This window comes from Garra rufa, chromosome 23, assembly GCF_049309525.1.
Source record: "Garra rufa chromosome 23, GarRuf1.0, whole genome shotgun sequence".
Lineage (NCBI taxonomy): Eukaryota > Metazoa > Chordata > Actinopteri > Cypriniformes > Cyprinidae > Garra > Garra rufa.
The window spans coordinates 3501675-3514964 of record NC_133383.1 but is presented as its reverse complement, the minus strand read 5'-3'; the positions used below and the strand labels follow the sequence as shown (position 1 = coordinate 3514964).

Here is a 13290-nt window from a genome sequence, read left to right as displayed (position 1 = left end):
TTTATTACCTTTCAATAAATAAAATAAACCCTAATATACATATTTATATTCTTTTTTCAATAATAAAAATAAGTTTTATAATAGTTTAATAATTTAGTTGTTTGCATTATTAAAAAGGTATTTTAGGGGATTTTTACATACATTTCAATAAAAAAATAAATAAATAAAATAAAAAGTAACTTTAAAATGAAAAAAAAAAAAACACACGACGACCCCCTTTGATATTACCTTTCAAAAAATAAAATAAAATAAAATAAAATAAAAAAAAAATAAAAAAGGAAGAAATATATTTTAAGTTGTAAATATTTAAATGGAATTCTGTCATCATTTATTCAGACTTCAGCAGAGCGTTTAAGGTGAGGGTCCGGTGAGTGGGACAGCGATGCGGTGACGACGTTACCAGTCCGTGTTGAGAAACAGCATCAGGATTGAAGGTCTGAAGCTGTAGTTCATTCGTCCAGCGCCTGCAGGAAATCGGCCACAGACTCCACCACGTAATCGGGCGTGCAGTCCTTGTGCTGCGGCTCCTGGCTGTCTCTGTAGGCGAGCGCCTCCTCCAGCGTGGAGACGCCGGTCAGCGTGAGCACCGTGGTCAGGCCGCAGTTACTGCCGAACAATATGTCCGTCTCCAGCCGGTCTCCGATCATCAGAGAGCGCGCCGGGTCCAGGTCAAACTGGCTGGCGATGCACTCGAACATGAAGCGGCTGGGCTTCCCGATGACAGTGGCCTTCCTGCTGCTGGCTGTTTCCAGAGCGGCCGTGAGGCTGCCAGAACCTGTGGTCACATTCACACATTCATTGTGTATCAGTCAGTCAATGACAATTAGGGGTGCTCCGATTGATCAGCTACCGATCGGCAGATAATCGCTTCGGCGGTCTCTAAAAAGGCAGATCTCATACACCGATCTAAAGTAGGGATGCAATGATACCATTTTTTCAAAACCGATCCGATACCAAAAATTCTGAGTATTGGCCGATACCAGTGGGTTATTTTACCTTCAAAACTAAAGACTGTATACGATTCACTTTGTCATTAAGATTTATTTGTTTTAGGTAAAGAAAGAGATACCAAATCTGCTTGCACATTGTTGGATAAAAAAAAGGGGGAACAAAGAGATGCATGCATGAGTGCAATCAAATTCATAAATTCATATTAAGATTAATGTTTTAAAAATAAATTTTAAAACAGAAATATTACAGATATAAATAACTGAGCAGATCTGCCAGCAGATGGCGGCAAGACACTGATTTAATTACTGAATCATTTCATTGATTTGATTCGTTTGAACGGATGGTTCATTCAGAAATAAAGCAAGTGACTCTCTGTTTGAATGGGAAATTGAATCATTTCACTAGATTCGTTTAAAAACCAACGCACGTTCATTCATAAACGAAACACCGCTGTGTTTGAATGGAGATGCACAGCGGCTCAGTTGTGGCTTGTTTCAGATTACTTTTGACGACGAAACATCGCAAAATCAGGCAATAGTGTTATAGTCAGACAATGCAAGTCATTTAATAACTTCTACAAAGTATTTACAAAGAAAGTATTAAAAGCTGTCACTCGGTTCGCGAAGTCCTTGTGTTCTTTTGTGTGATGCTTTTGAAGATGCTTGATTAAATTTGTGGTGTTGTAATTCGAAACACTACTTCCACCTCTTGAAACTTTGGCTTTGCAAATATTACAATTTGCAGTGTTACTAGCTGCTGTATCAAGAGTCAAATATTTCCAGATCAGGGACATGTTTATCGCGCTGAGGTAGACTTTGCATGTGAAAGTTCCCTCTGAACTCGCCTGTCACACTCACGTCACATGTGCTTGTGTAAGCAACGGATTTTAAATGTATTTTATTTTTAAGGCAATGTTTTAAAATAATTGCGTTCTTGTATGAATTATAGTTTTTACAGTAGACTTATTTCTTGCTATTTATTTAATCAAACTCTGGTAACGGTATCGAATTTGGATCGGTCACGCATCACCGATATCCGATCCATTCAAAAAGCTTGGATCGGCGTCGATACCCATCCAGAGCATCGGATCGATGCAACCCTAATCTAAAGCGGATCACCCGCCTGCCCTGAGAGGTTTGGCATGACATGCAAGCGGCACCGTCTCAGGCTCTGTCCGGCGCAGGTCAGTGCCTTTTTTTTCTTAACAAGAAGTGCATTTATTAAGACGCGGAACCACCGTATCTCTTTACGACCACATAAAACAGGAGACTTTGAGACGCGTACTTCAGCACCAGGCACAAGTCAAACGTGCGCGGAAAAGGTACAGGAGCCAAAAGAGCTATAGTAGAACAACAGTGAACTGCGATCTGTCGTTAGGCTATTATGTCAATAAAACAAACTTCTGTCCTGTAACTGTCAGCAATTTCTCTGTGCTCACAGCACACACTTTTCAACTATACTCGAATATGAGGCCCACGCATATCGCTTCATCATAAATAAAGCACACAAGAAACTACAAACATAGTTTGTCGTCAGTTAAATCATGAAATTACCAAAAAGGCGATTAAAGCTGCAAACTGTGCATGCACGTATATACGTCACATTAAAGAACATTTTTCAAACGCATATGTGACCCTGGACCACAAAACCAGTCATAAGGTTAAATTTTACAAAACTGAGATATATACATAAATAAGCTTTCTATTGATGTATGGTTTGTTAGGATAGGACAATATTTGGCCGAGATACAACTATTTGAAAATCTGGAATCTAAGGGTGCAAAAAATAAAAATACTGAGAAAATCACCTTTAAAGTTGTCCAAATTAAGTTCTTAATGCATATTACTAATCAAAAGTTACATTTTGATAGGTTTACAGTAGGAATTTTACAAAAAATCTTAATGTAACATGATCTTTACTTAATTTCCTAATGATTTTTGACATAAAAGAAAAATCTATAATTTTGACCCATGCAATGTATTTTTGGCTATTGCTGCAAATATACCCCAGCGACTTAAGACTGGTTTTGTGGTCCAGGGTCACATATACTAAAATATACTGCAATTTGAGATCCCAATACAAGGCGCGAGCTGATCAACTGTATTTTATTTATTTGTAAATTAATGCACAAGTAAATGTGCATTTGCGGCCTTTTTCACATTCTTATTAAAATTTGGCTGAGACATGCAAATAGTAATATGTGACCCTGGACCACAAAACCAGTCTTAAGTCGCTGGGGTATATTTGTAGCAATAGCCAAAAATGCATATCAGGGGGCAAAAATTTTTATTTTTCTTTTATGGCAAAAATCATTAGGAAATTAAGTAAAGATCATGTTCCATGAAGATTTTTTGTAAAATTCCTACTGTAAATATATCAAAATGTAATTTTTGATTTGTAAAATGCATTGTTAAGAACCTAATTTGGACAAATTTAAAGGTGATTTTCTCAGTATTTAGATTTTTTGCACCCTCAGATTCCTGATATTCAAATAAATGTATCTCGGCCAAATATTGTCCTATCCTAACAAACCATACATCAACAGAAAGCTTATTTATTGATATTTCATGTGATGTATAAATCTCAGTTTTGTAAAATTTAACCTTATGACTGGTTTTGTGATCCAGGGTCACATATCATGCTAATACTGCATACCGTGATAAAAGCATTATCAATTAATCCCAACATGGAAATTGATATCGACATATTCCTATGCATATTGCATATTTTTATTTAAAGAAACCAACCAATGTATCACTGACATTTGTGTCAACAAGAAAAGCAATAAAAGTATTTTAGGAAGAGTGTTTTCAGCTTTTTTTTTTTTTTTTTTTTTTTTCTCCGGATTAAAGTGTTCAACCTGTGCACTGTAGCGGTCTGGCAGAGTTTGTGATGCACATGCAGAATTAAAGTGACAGCGCATTGTTTGCGGTAAATATAAACAAGGATTGACATGAAAATGTCATAATTACACCATAAATGCATATAATTAAATTCTGTGTTTCACAGTCAATGCATATGGGTTTTTGGCTAGGTTTAAAGGAAAAGAGCATTTTTAGATAAACAAGGCAATAATGGTACTCGTGGAGGTAGGAAAACAATGTTCTTCATTAACAACAGGATTGCTTGTAATAAAGATTTCAATGCAATAGAAAAGGCAGCAGAACTGACGGTTTCTGTCAATAGTCATTTTTAATTTAGAATGTTTGTGAAAACATAAGCAGTTTAAATGTTTTGCCACTTGCTTTGAGCAACTTAAGGGGAGACACTGCAGGGCAAAAACACGGGCTCAGACTAGTGGTAAGAAAACATCCAAAAAACACTGTTAAGTGTTTCTTTTATAGCACTTTATCTATTTGTGTTAATAGATTTGAATTGCAATACATCATTTTAAAGGCTGTTTTCTCAAAATTTGTTTTTTCTCCTACACAGAGCCATAAATCTCCACTTCAGGAACACTTACACACACCAGACTTTACATTTTTATTCTGGTCTATATCCTGAAGGTTTTTACAGAGGGATGTGTTCATATATAATTTGCTTGATTTTATACATTTTATCCCCCCCAAAAAAAACTGTTATGGAGTGACAAAATGACAGACCCAGAAATCCTTCTAGAAAAACATTTGACTCTAATGTCAAAAAAAAAATTAAACAAGAATTTTGAAACTGACTTCATCTAGTGCTTAGATTTTGTACTAGAAATGTATGCAAATTAGCACATATTTCATTATACAATGCCTCATTTGCATATTTAAACCTGACATTTTAGAAAACATGTTGATTGTTAATTGCAAACATTTTTGTATTACAAATGTAATCAAAGTAAGGTGATAACCATTTTTTTTACCCTATTCACCTGCAGTGTCTCATCTTAATATATAAATCTAGAAGTAAATGCAAAACTAAAAATCATTGAATAATGTGTTGCTTATATTTATTGTTTAAACTTGTTTATTAAAAAAACGAAAGCTGAAAAAGCATTTAAGCATTATTGAAAAAAAAGTCTAAAAAAAAAATGCTCTGCTCCAGCCCTCAGATTAAAACACCGATTAAACGCCTAAAAATCCAGATTGGAGTTGCACTATAAATAATTCTACATGATAAAAAGGCGGCTTTACAAAAGATCGGTATCGGTGATTGGATTGGTAGATACGGCTTTGTGTGATCGGAAATCGGCCTCAAATCCTGATCGGAGCACCCCTACCCACAATGCATTTCCGACAGTGAGCTTCTAGAGTCACTCAACCCCAAACAACAGTTCTGTTTAACACAATAATGGTTCAGCAAAGCAGTCAAACAATTGAGAATGTGATTATCTGATAGATTTCAGACACAACAAAACTTGTCACATTGCAAAATGAAAAGAAATAAAAATTGAGGAAGTTTTTATTTGCATTTTTAAATACTTTGACCGAGACCTTTTCTATGACCTTTCATGGAAATGCGTTTTAACTAGTGTTTTTGTAACAGCAATTTTTCTATTATTTCTCATTATTTTAAGGTTTTCCAGAACTATGAGAACCCAATACTTTGCTTGAACAAAAGAGTTGCCTTTGCGGCAACACTATTAATACATTACAAGGGTATTTCTACAGCATTATAAGGAACGCATAATTGTGGTCGATAATTAAATAAATCTGTTTTTTTTGTTCTTAATTAATAAAAAAAATAATAATAATAATTTTTTTAAGTAAAGTAAAAGACAAATTAAAAATAAATATGTTATAAGTCATCACGTCACCGACCACTGGCAGGTGTGACAAAAAGTTAGTTTTAGGCCCTGTAAATAATTTTTTTTTTTTTATTTGCATTACAGCAATGATGAAAAACAATAGAATGCTGAAAAATGTTATATTTATAAATTAATACTTCATTTAATTATTTATTTGCATTACAGCAATGATGAAAATGACGCAGAAAAACAGAATGCAGAAATTAATTTTTTATTAATAAATATTTTATTGTAATTATTTTTTTATTTGCATTACAGCATTGATAAATGCAGAAAACAAGAAAATAGGCAGAATGCAGAAAATTACACATAAATGTATTTTTTTATTATTTAAATATTTATTTGCATTACAGCAATGATGAAAGAGCAGAAAAACATTAAGTCATAAAAATGCAGAAAAATGTTATATTTATAAATATTTTATTTTAATCATTTCATTATCATCATTTTATAAATCATTAATTTATTTATGCATTTAATTTATTTGAATCGTCATGAAAATGTCAGAACGCAGAAAACAGAAAAATTGTGACCTGACTTAATCATTGCATTATTATTGTTTGTTTGTTTATTTATTTATTTTCACTACAGCAATGATTATTTTGCTGGAAAATAGCATCTAATTATCACAGACATGCCAAAACACAGAAAAATCCTACTAGTCTGTATTTCATTTATTTATATTCATTTTATAATTTATTTATATTTATATTAACAAATGTTTTTGTGCATCATTTAAATTTAGAAAGCAGAATTAATGATAATTTTTATTTATTGTAATTTCTATTAAATGTTTTTCTGCTTCATTTTCATCAGTTCGACACTTATTTATATACAGTGCTGCTTGAAAGTTTGTGAACCTTTTAGAATTTTCTATATTTCTGCATAAATATGACCCAAAACATCAGATTTGTATTTTGATTATTTATTTTTTTAATATGTGCAGTAAATGACAATGTAACATTAATTCAACCAGATTTTAACATTTTATTCTCCAAACACTGTTTAAAACCTTAAAAGTAGGCGCTTTACTTACATTTAATGAGCTTTCTATGGACATAAAAATCACTTTTGTACATCTTTGACCCATATACAGTTCTGCTTAAAAGTTTGTGAACCCTTTAAAATTTCCTATATTTCTGCATAAATGACCACAAACATCCTCAGATTTTCATACAAGTCCTGAAAGTAGACAAAAGACAACCTAATCAAACGAGAGAAAAACATTTTTGTCATTTGAGACAAACGATCCAGTGTTACATATCTGTGCATTGCAAAAGTATGTGAATCTTTGCTTTTAGCATCTGGTGTGACCCTGTTTTGCTGCAGTAACTGAAGATAAAGTTTCTTGTAAATGCTTATCAGTCCTGCACAACAACAACAACAACAACAACAACAACATGTAGGAGTTTTAGCCCATTCCTCATTGCAGAACCACTTAAACTCTGTGATATTGGTGGGTTTACTCAACTTTGACTAAGCCATTCCAAAACATTAACTTTGCTCTTTAAACATTCTTTGGTAGAATGACTTGGGGGTTGTCTTGCAGCATGACCCACATTCTCTTGAGACTCTGTTCTTAAACAGATGTTCTGACGTTTTCCTTTAGAATTTGCTGGCATAATTCAGAATTCAACATAATAACTTCTCATTTAAACCAGTAAGCCTATTTTGGTTTCCTCTGTCCATAATACCTCTCTCCAATAGTCCTCTAACTTGTCCGCATGATCTTTAGCAAGCAATTTTCTGTTTTGGAGAACAGTGGCTTTCTTCTTGCAACTCTGCCATGCACACCATTGGTTGCTCAGTGTTCTCCTGATGATGGCTTTTAGTTGCTTTGAAGTTCCTCTGGGAATTTTTGCAACCTCACAGACTATTACACCTTCTGCTTTGGAGTGATCTTTGTTGGTCGACTAGTTCTCAGGGAGAGAACAATGGTCTTGTTTTGTAACCTTTTCTAGCCTGATGAGAAACGTCAACTCTTTCTGAGGTCCTCAGTAATCTTCTTTGTTTGAGACATGATTCACTTCCACAAACATGGTCAGACTTTGATAGATCTCTGTTCTTTGAATAAAACCGGTCACATACTGACATTTGATAGTCATTGCACTGACTGAAAACACATCTGCACCGATGGACTTGAACTTCACCTTTAAATGAACTGCTAATCCAAGAAATACACATACTTTTGCAACGCACAGAAATGTTACACTGGATCATTTCTCAAATGACAAAGAAAATATTTTAAAATTTGATGTTTCAGGTCATATTTATGCAGATATATTGAAAATTCTAAAGGATTTACAAAAGCATATATATAGGTCAAAGACCTTTTTTATAAAAGTGCTTTTATGTCCATAGAAAGCACATTAAATGCAAGTAAAGTGCCTACTTTTAAGCTTTCAAATACAGTTTGGAGAATAAATTTTAAAAATTTGGTTGAAATAGTTTTACGTTGTTATTCAGTGTAACAATATTTACGTAAAAATTCAAACAACATGCTTATTCTGACTTGTACATATTAAAAAATAAAAAATAATAAGGAAGCATATTACATTTTATTGTGTTTTAAATTAGTAAAACATTACTGACAAATGGGCAAAACCTAGGATAGTGGCAAATTTAAAAAAAAGTAGAATTACAATTAGCATTTGGGGTTAAAGTAATTCATCTTTTAATAAATAAATAGATTTTTTGTTGTAAATATGCCTGACAAGATTGTTACACTGAATGACATTTTAGTGGATGTCTTCTGTAATTAGGGAAAAATGTATGATAATGCAAAAGCAATTAAATTAAACTTTTTTTTTTTTTTTTGGAAAAACAACAACAATTTAAAGCAGTATATTATTTATTTTCATAATGCAAAATATATACTTTTCAGCTTTCTTTTTTTAATTATAGTTTTAAGTTTGTTGACAATACAGAAAAACTATAACAGCCAGAAGGCAGAAAAATGCATTTATAAATAAAGATTTTATTTAAAAAAAATTTTTTTTGCTGATGAAAATTGAGATAAACATTAATAGTCAGATTGCAGAAAAATGCTTTTATAAATCTATATTTTTTTAATGATTTATTTGTTTTCATTACAGCAATTATGAAAATGCAGAAACGTTAATACGTCAGAATAAAATAATTTTCTGCATTATTATTTTATGAGTCATTTAGTTATATTTATTTAATTGATTTGAATTGTCACGAATATGCAAGAATGCAGAAAAACTAGTAGTGCTAGCAAGCACTAATCAATAGAAGGTGGACTCACACTTGGTTTATTTTACCTAGTCTACTGATTTATAGGTTTTTTTATTATATAAATTAATAGCAAAGACGTATGCACTTTGTCTACATTATGGAAACTGGTAAAACTAAGAAAAATATTCTAAGTGAATTTCTTAATTACGGTTGAAACAATATACCAGTATGATGGTCTATCGTGAACATTACAGTATAATTAGGTTGTCACGTAAATCATGCAACTGGATCAGATAAATCAAAAGATATAGAACTTGCTAATAATGCTAGCAACAGGCTAATTAGAGTAGAAACATGCTAACATGTTAATAATGCTGTTAATAATGCTAGAAACATGTTAAATCATGCTAGTAATGCAAACGACGTTCTAATCATGCTAGCTACACACTAGTAACATGCAAATCATGTTACAAACATGATAGAAACAAGCCAATCATGCTAGAAACATGTTAGAAGCATGCCAATCATGGTAGAAACATGCCAATAATGCTAGAAACATGTTAGAAACGAGCCTATTATGCTAGAAATGTGTTAGAAACATGCCAATCATGCTAGAAACATGCCAGCAACATGCGAACAACATGCTAAAAATGTTATCCATTCATCCATCCAACAGACTGTATTGCCTTCAAAACATTCAATCTTTTTCAGAATGAAAACCATAAAATTTCCACAATTTCTAAAACTTTTACACACTGTCTGATCAGGCTTTTTCAAACAAACTTAAAGTTTGTCTTAATGACCTTATCCTAGTTGACCTTATCGTCGTCTCGTCTTCCTCTCGTTTTAGTCATGGAAAAAAGCGCGTCAAACATTTTGTCAAGGTTTTCGTTTACGAAATTAACACTAGCATTTAAATGGACCTTTCTAACATTTCTGGGTTTCTCATAGTGAATAGAAAAGTACCACAAATGTGACCCTGGACCACAAAACCAGTCTTAAGTCGCTGGGGTATATTTGCAGCAATAGCCAAAAATACATTGTATGGGTCAAAATTATTGATTTTTCTTTTATGCCAAAAATCATTATGAAATTAAGTAAAGATCATGTTCCATGAAGATTTTTTGTAAAATTCCTACTGTAAACCTATCAAAATGTATTTTTTGATTAGTAATATGCATTGTTAAGAACTTAATTTGGACAACTTTAAAGGTGATTTTCTCAGTATTTTGATTTTTTTGCACCCTCAGATTCCAGATTTTCAAATAGTTGTATCTCAGACAAATATTGTCCTATCCTAACAAACCATACATCAATAGAAAGCTTATTTATTGAACTTTTATATGATGTATATATATCTCAGTTTTGTAAAATTTAACCTTATGACTGGTTTTGTGGTCCAGGGTCACAAATATGTTTTGCATTTGCTCAAATAGGAAAAGAAAAACACGATAGTGTTTTCACAGCTTTCAATCAATGGAAAAAGTTGAGAGATTCAGAAGAGAGAACAATGTCAAATTTACCATCCCTCAAATTTATGCGAGAACTTTTTTTTTGTAACTTGATGAAAATGGGATATAAAACGGAGTATAGGATTATAAATGTACTTTATTACTTCAAAATGAAAAAACTAAAGATTTATAATAATGACCGTTGAAACACGTCATCAGTCTTGTAAAACAATGCAGAAAATCTTAGTACCCTTTATTTAATCCAAGGAGTTCAGTTGTTATTCAGTCTGCTTTGCTATTGGAAGGCGTTGATCTGTTAGACAAGAAACGTAATAGGCATGTGCGCCAAATTTTTCAATTCAAAAGGAAAATTTCTGCAAGAGGAAAGTTCTACTGGAGGTCCTTGGTTGATGATATAGACTGGAAAAGATCCTGGCTTTTACCTGGGAAATATTGTATTTCTAATAAGGCAAAGGAAATGCATTTTAAAATTTTACAATATCCTGTTAATTCTAATGTTTCTAAATATTTGGACATTAACAGCTCATGTTCTTTTTGCAAACAAGCAGAGGAAACCTTTTTTTTTTTTTTTGATTGTCCTTTATCCAAGCAATTTTGGTCTGACCTAGGTTCTCATATTTGTCTCTGCCAACGTTGTACACTCCTTTAGTTTAAAATAAATTACTTTTTATTATAATAATTCTAAAAATAAACCCTGGAACATATTATAAACTTTATTTTATATGGTAAATTTTTCATTCACAAACAAAAATTTGCAAATAGCTCCCCATCTTATCCCCTTTTTAAAACTGAAATAAAACCACTAAAATCTCTTCACCTTATAAACAAAAAAAAAAACTAAGATTCCTGAAATATTATACAGAGGTATTTAAAGAAAACCTATACATTTAGATGCTTTCCTTATATGCGTTTGTTTTAATTTCTTTGTAATGTCATTCACATTCTGGTGTTTTCTTTTGTATCACTGTTTATTTACTATTTACGATGTTTAATTTTAAATTATTGGTCATTATTTTATGGATTTGTATGTGATCCCTTGGCTATTTTTTTGTACTATCTGTTCAAGCATTAATAAAGTAAAAAAAAACTTAGTAGTCTTTATTTTTTTATTCTCAACTTTTTATAAAGATTTTTTTTTACTTTTTTGTAATTATAGTTTTCAGTTGAGATAATCATGATGAAATAAACCGCTGAAGTGATAGATGCAACATAAATATGAAAAATTCAAATTTTGAGGTGCAATGTGAACTGGACATTATCTGCTTTTGATCTTAATAATATTATCCTATTTTAAGGCTTGACAGGAGCTGAACATCTCATGATCAGTCTACCATCCATGCATACAAAAGACAAACAGAGTTTAGTCCTACCTGGGGTAATCCTGCCTCCCCTCAGCGGGTGCCAGGGGTCCGGGTCAGTGGCCAAGAACAGACACTCAGAGTTCCTCAGATAGCAGCAGGCTTTGGCGAGCTTCATGAAGGTGAAGTTCTCGTCGTATCCCACCAGTACAGCCTTCACATCGGGGTCCAGCGGGCAGTTGTAGATGCTGGCGCCCGGCTCCGCGTTATCGTCCTCCTCCACCACGGGCACGCCGGCGTCCCGCAGCTCCTTCATCACCCCGCCGCAACCGATCACATACACCTTGCCTTGCAGCCGCGCCACATCGCGCAGGTACGCGGCGGAGCAGTACGCCGAGCTGAAGATCTCCTCCTCCGCGACGTCCGTGAAGCCGAGGCGGCTGAACTTCTGCACGTAGCTCTCCCGCGGCCTGGTGCAGTTGTTGGTGACAAAAAACACGCGTTTGCCCCGCTGTTTGAGCAGACTCACCACCTCCGGAGCTCCGCTCACGGCCGTTTCACCATTCCAGATGACACCGTCGCAGTCGAACAGCACGTTGTGTTTGGCGTCCAGCAGGTCCCGGATCTGAGCGCCGAGGAGCGTCACGCAGCCCCTACCGCCACCCACCGCGCCTGCCATCCTACTGGCTTGAGATCCTATTTTTGAATACGACGAACTGCGACTGTTTCGATCAAGCGCGCTGATGATCCCGAACGTGTCAGCTTTAGTTAACGGTTAATGGAATGAACGCAGAAGCAAACGCGACGCAGTGGACTGGCTCACCAGCGCGTCCATCTCTGTCTGCTCTGCTGCTGCATTACACACCGGTAGAGGCGGGAAGAGGGGCCACCCAATCACGTTTTAAAATGTCGCAAAGGGCACGCCTTCTCCCCGTGTCGTCCAATCAGAAAGCGAGCTGCAAATCACGGTGCAGCAAATCACGATGATCGATTATTATGAGCAAGGATTCTATAGTGGGCGGGGCTTGGTGGCCCAGAAGTGATCTCTAATTGGCTAGCTGCCAAAAAACAAAGTAAAGTGTTAAATAGTTTTATATATATATATATATATATATATATATATATATATATATATATATATATATATATATATATATGTGACCCTGGACCACAAAACCAGTCATAAGGTTAATTTTTACAAAACTGAGATATATACATCATATAAAAGTTCAATAAATAAGCTTTCTATTGATGTATGGTTTGTTAGGATAGGACAATATTTGGCCGAGATGCATCTATTTGAAAATCTGGAATATAAGGGTGCAAAAAAATCAAATACTGAGAAAATCACCTTTAAAGTTCTCCAAATTAAGTCCTTAACAATGCATATTACTAATCAAAAATTACATTTTGATATATTTACAGTAGGAATTTTACAAAAAATCTTCATGGAACATGATCTTTACTTAATTTCCTAATGATTTTTGGCATAAAAGAAAAATCAATAATTTTGACCCATACAATGTATTTTTGGCTATTGCTACAAATATACCCCAGCGACTTAAGACTGGTTTTGTGGTCCAGGGTGACATATATATATATATATATATATTTTTCCAATTCAAAAAAAGATTAC

General features: G+C 33.8%; 1 protein-coding gene across 1 annotated transcript; it reads right to left on the bottom strand.

The window, feature by feature from the left end:
- Window positions 1-351: 351 nt before the first annotated feature.
- Window positions 352-12449, bottom strand: pdxp (pyridoxal (pyridoxine, vitamin B6) phosphatase). Its single transcript, XM_073830235.1, has 2 exons — window positions 11727-12449; window positions 352-775 (listed from the first exon to the last, which is right to left on the bottom strand). Exons 1-2 carry the CDS (start codon window positions 12331-12333, stop codon window positions 450-452), a joined length of 933 nt encoding a protein of 310 aa, XP_073686336.1. The 5' UTR covers window positions 12334-12449; the 3' UTR covers window positions 352-449.
- Window positions 12450-13290: the final 841 nt, after the last annotated feature.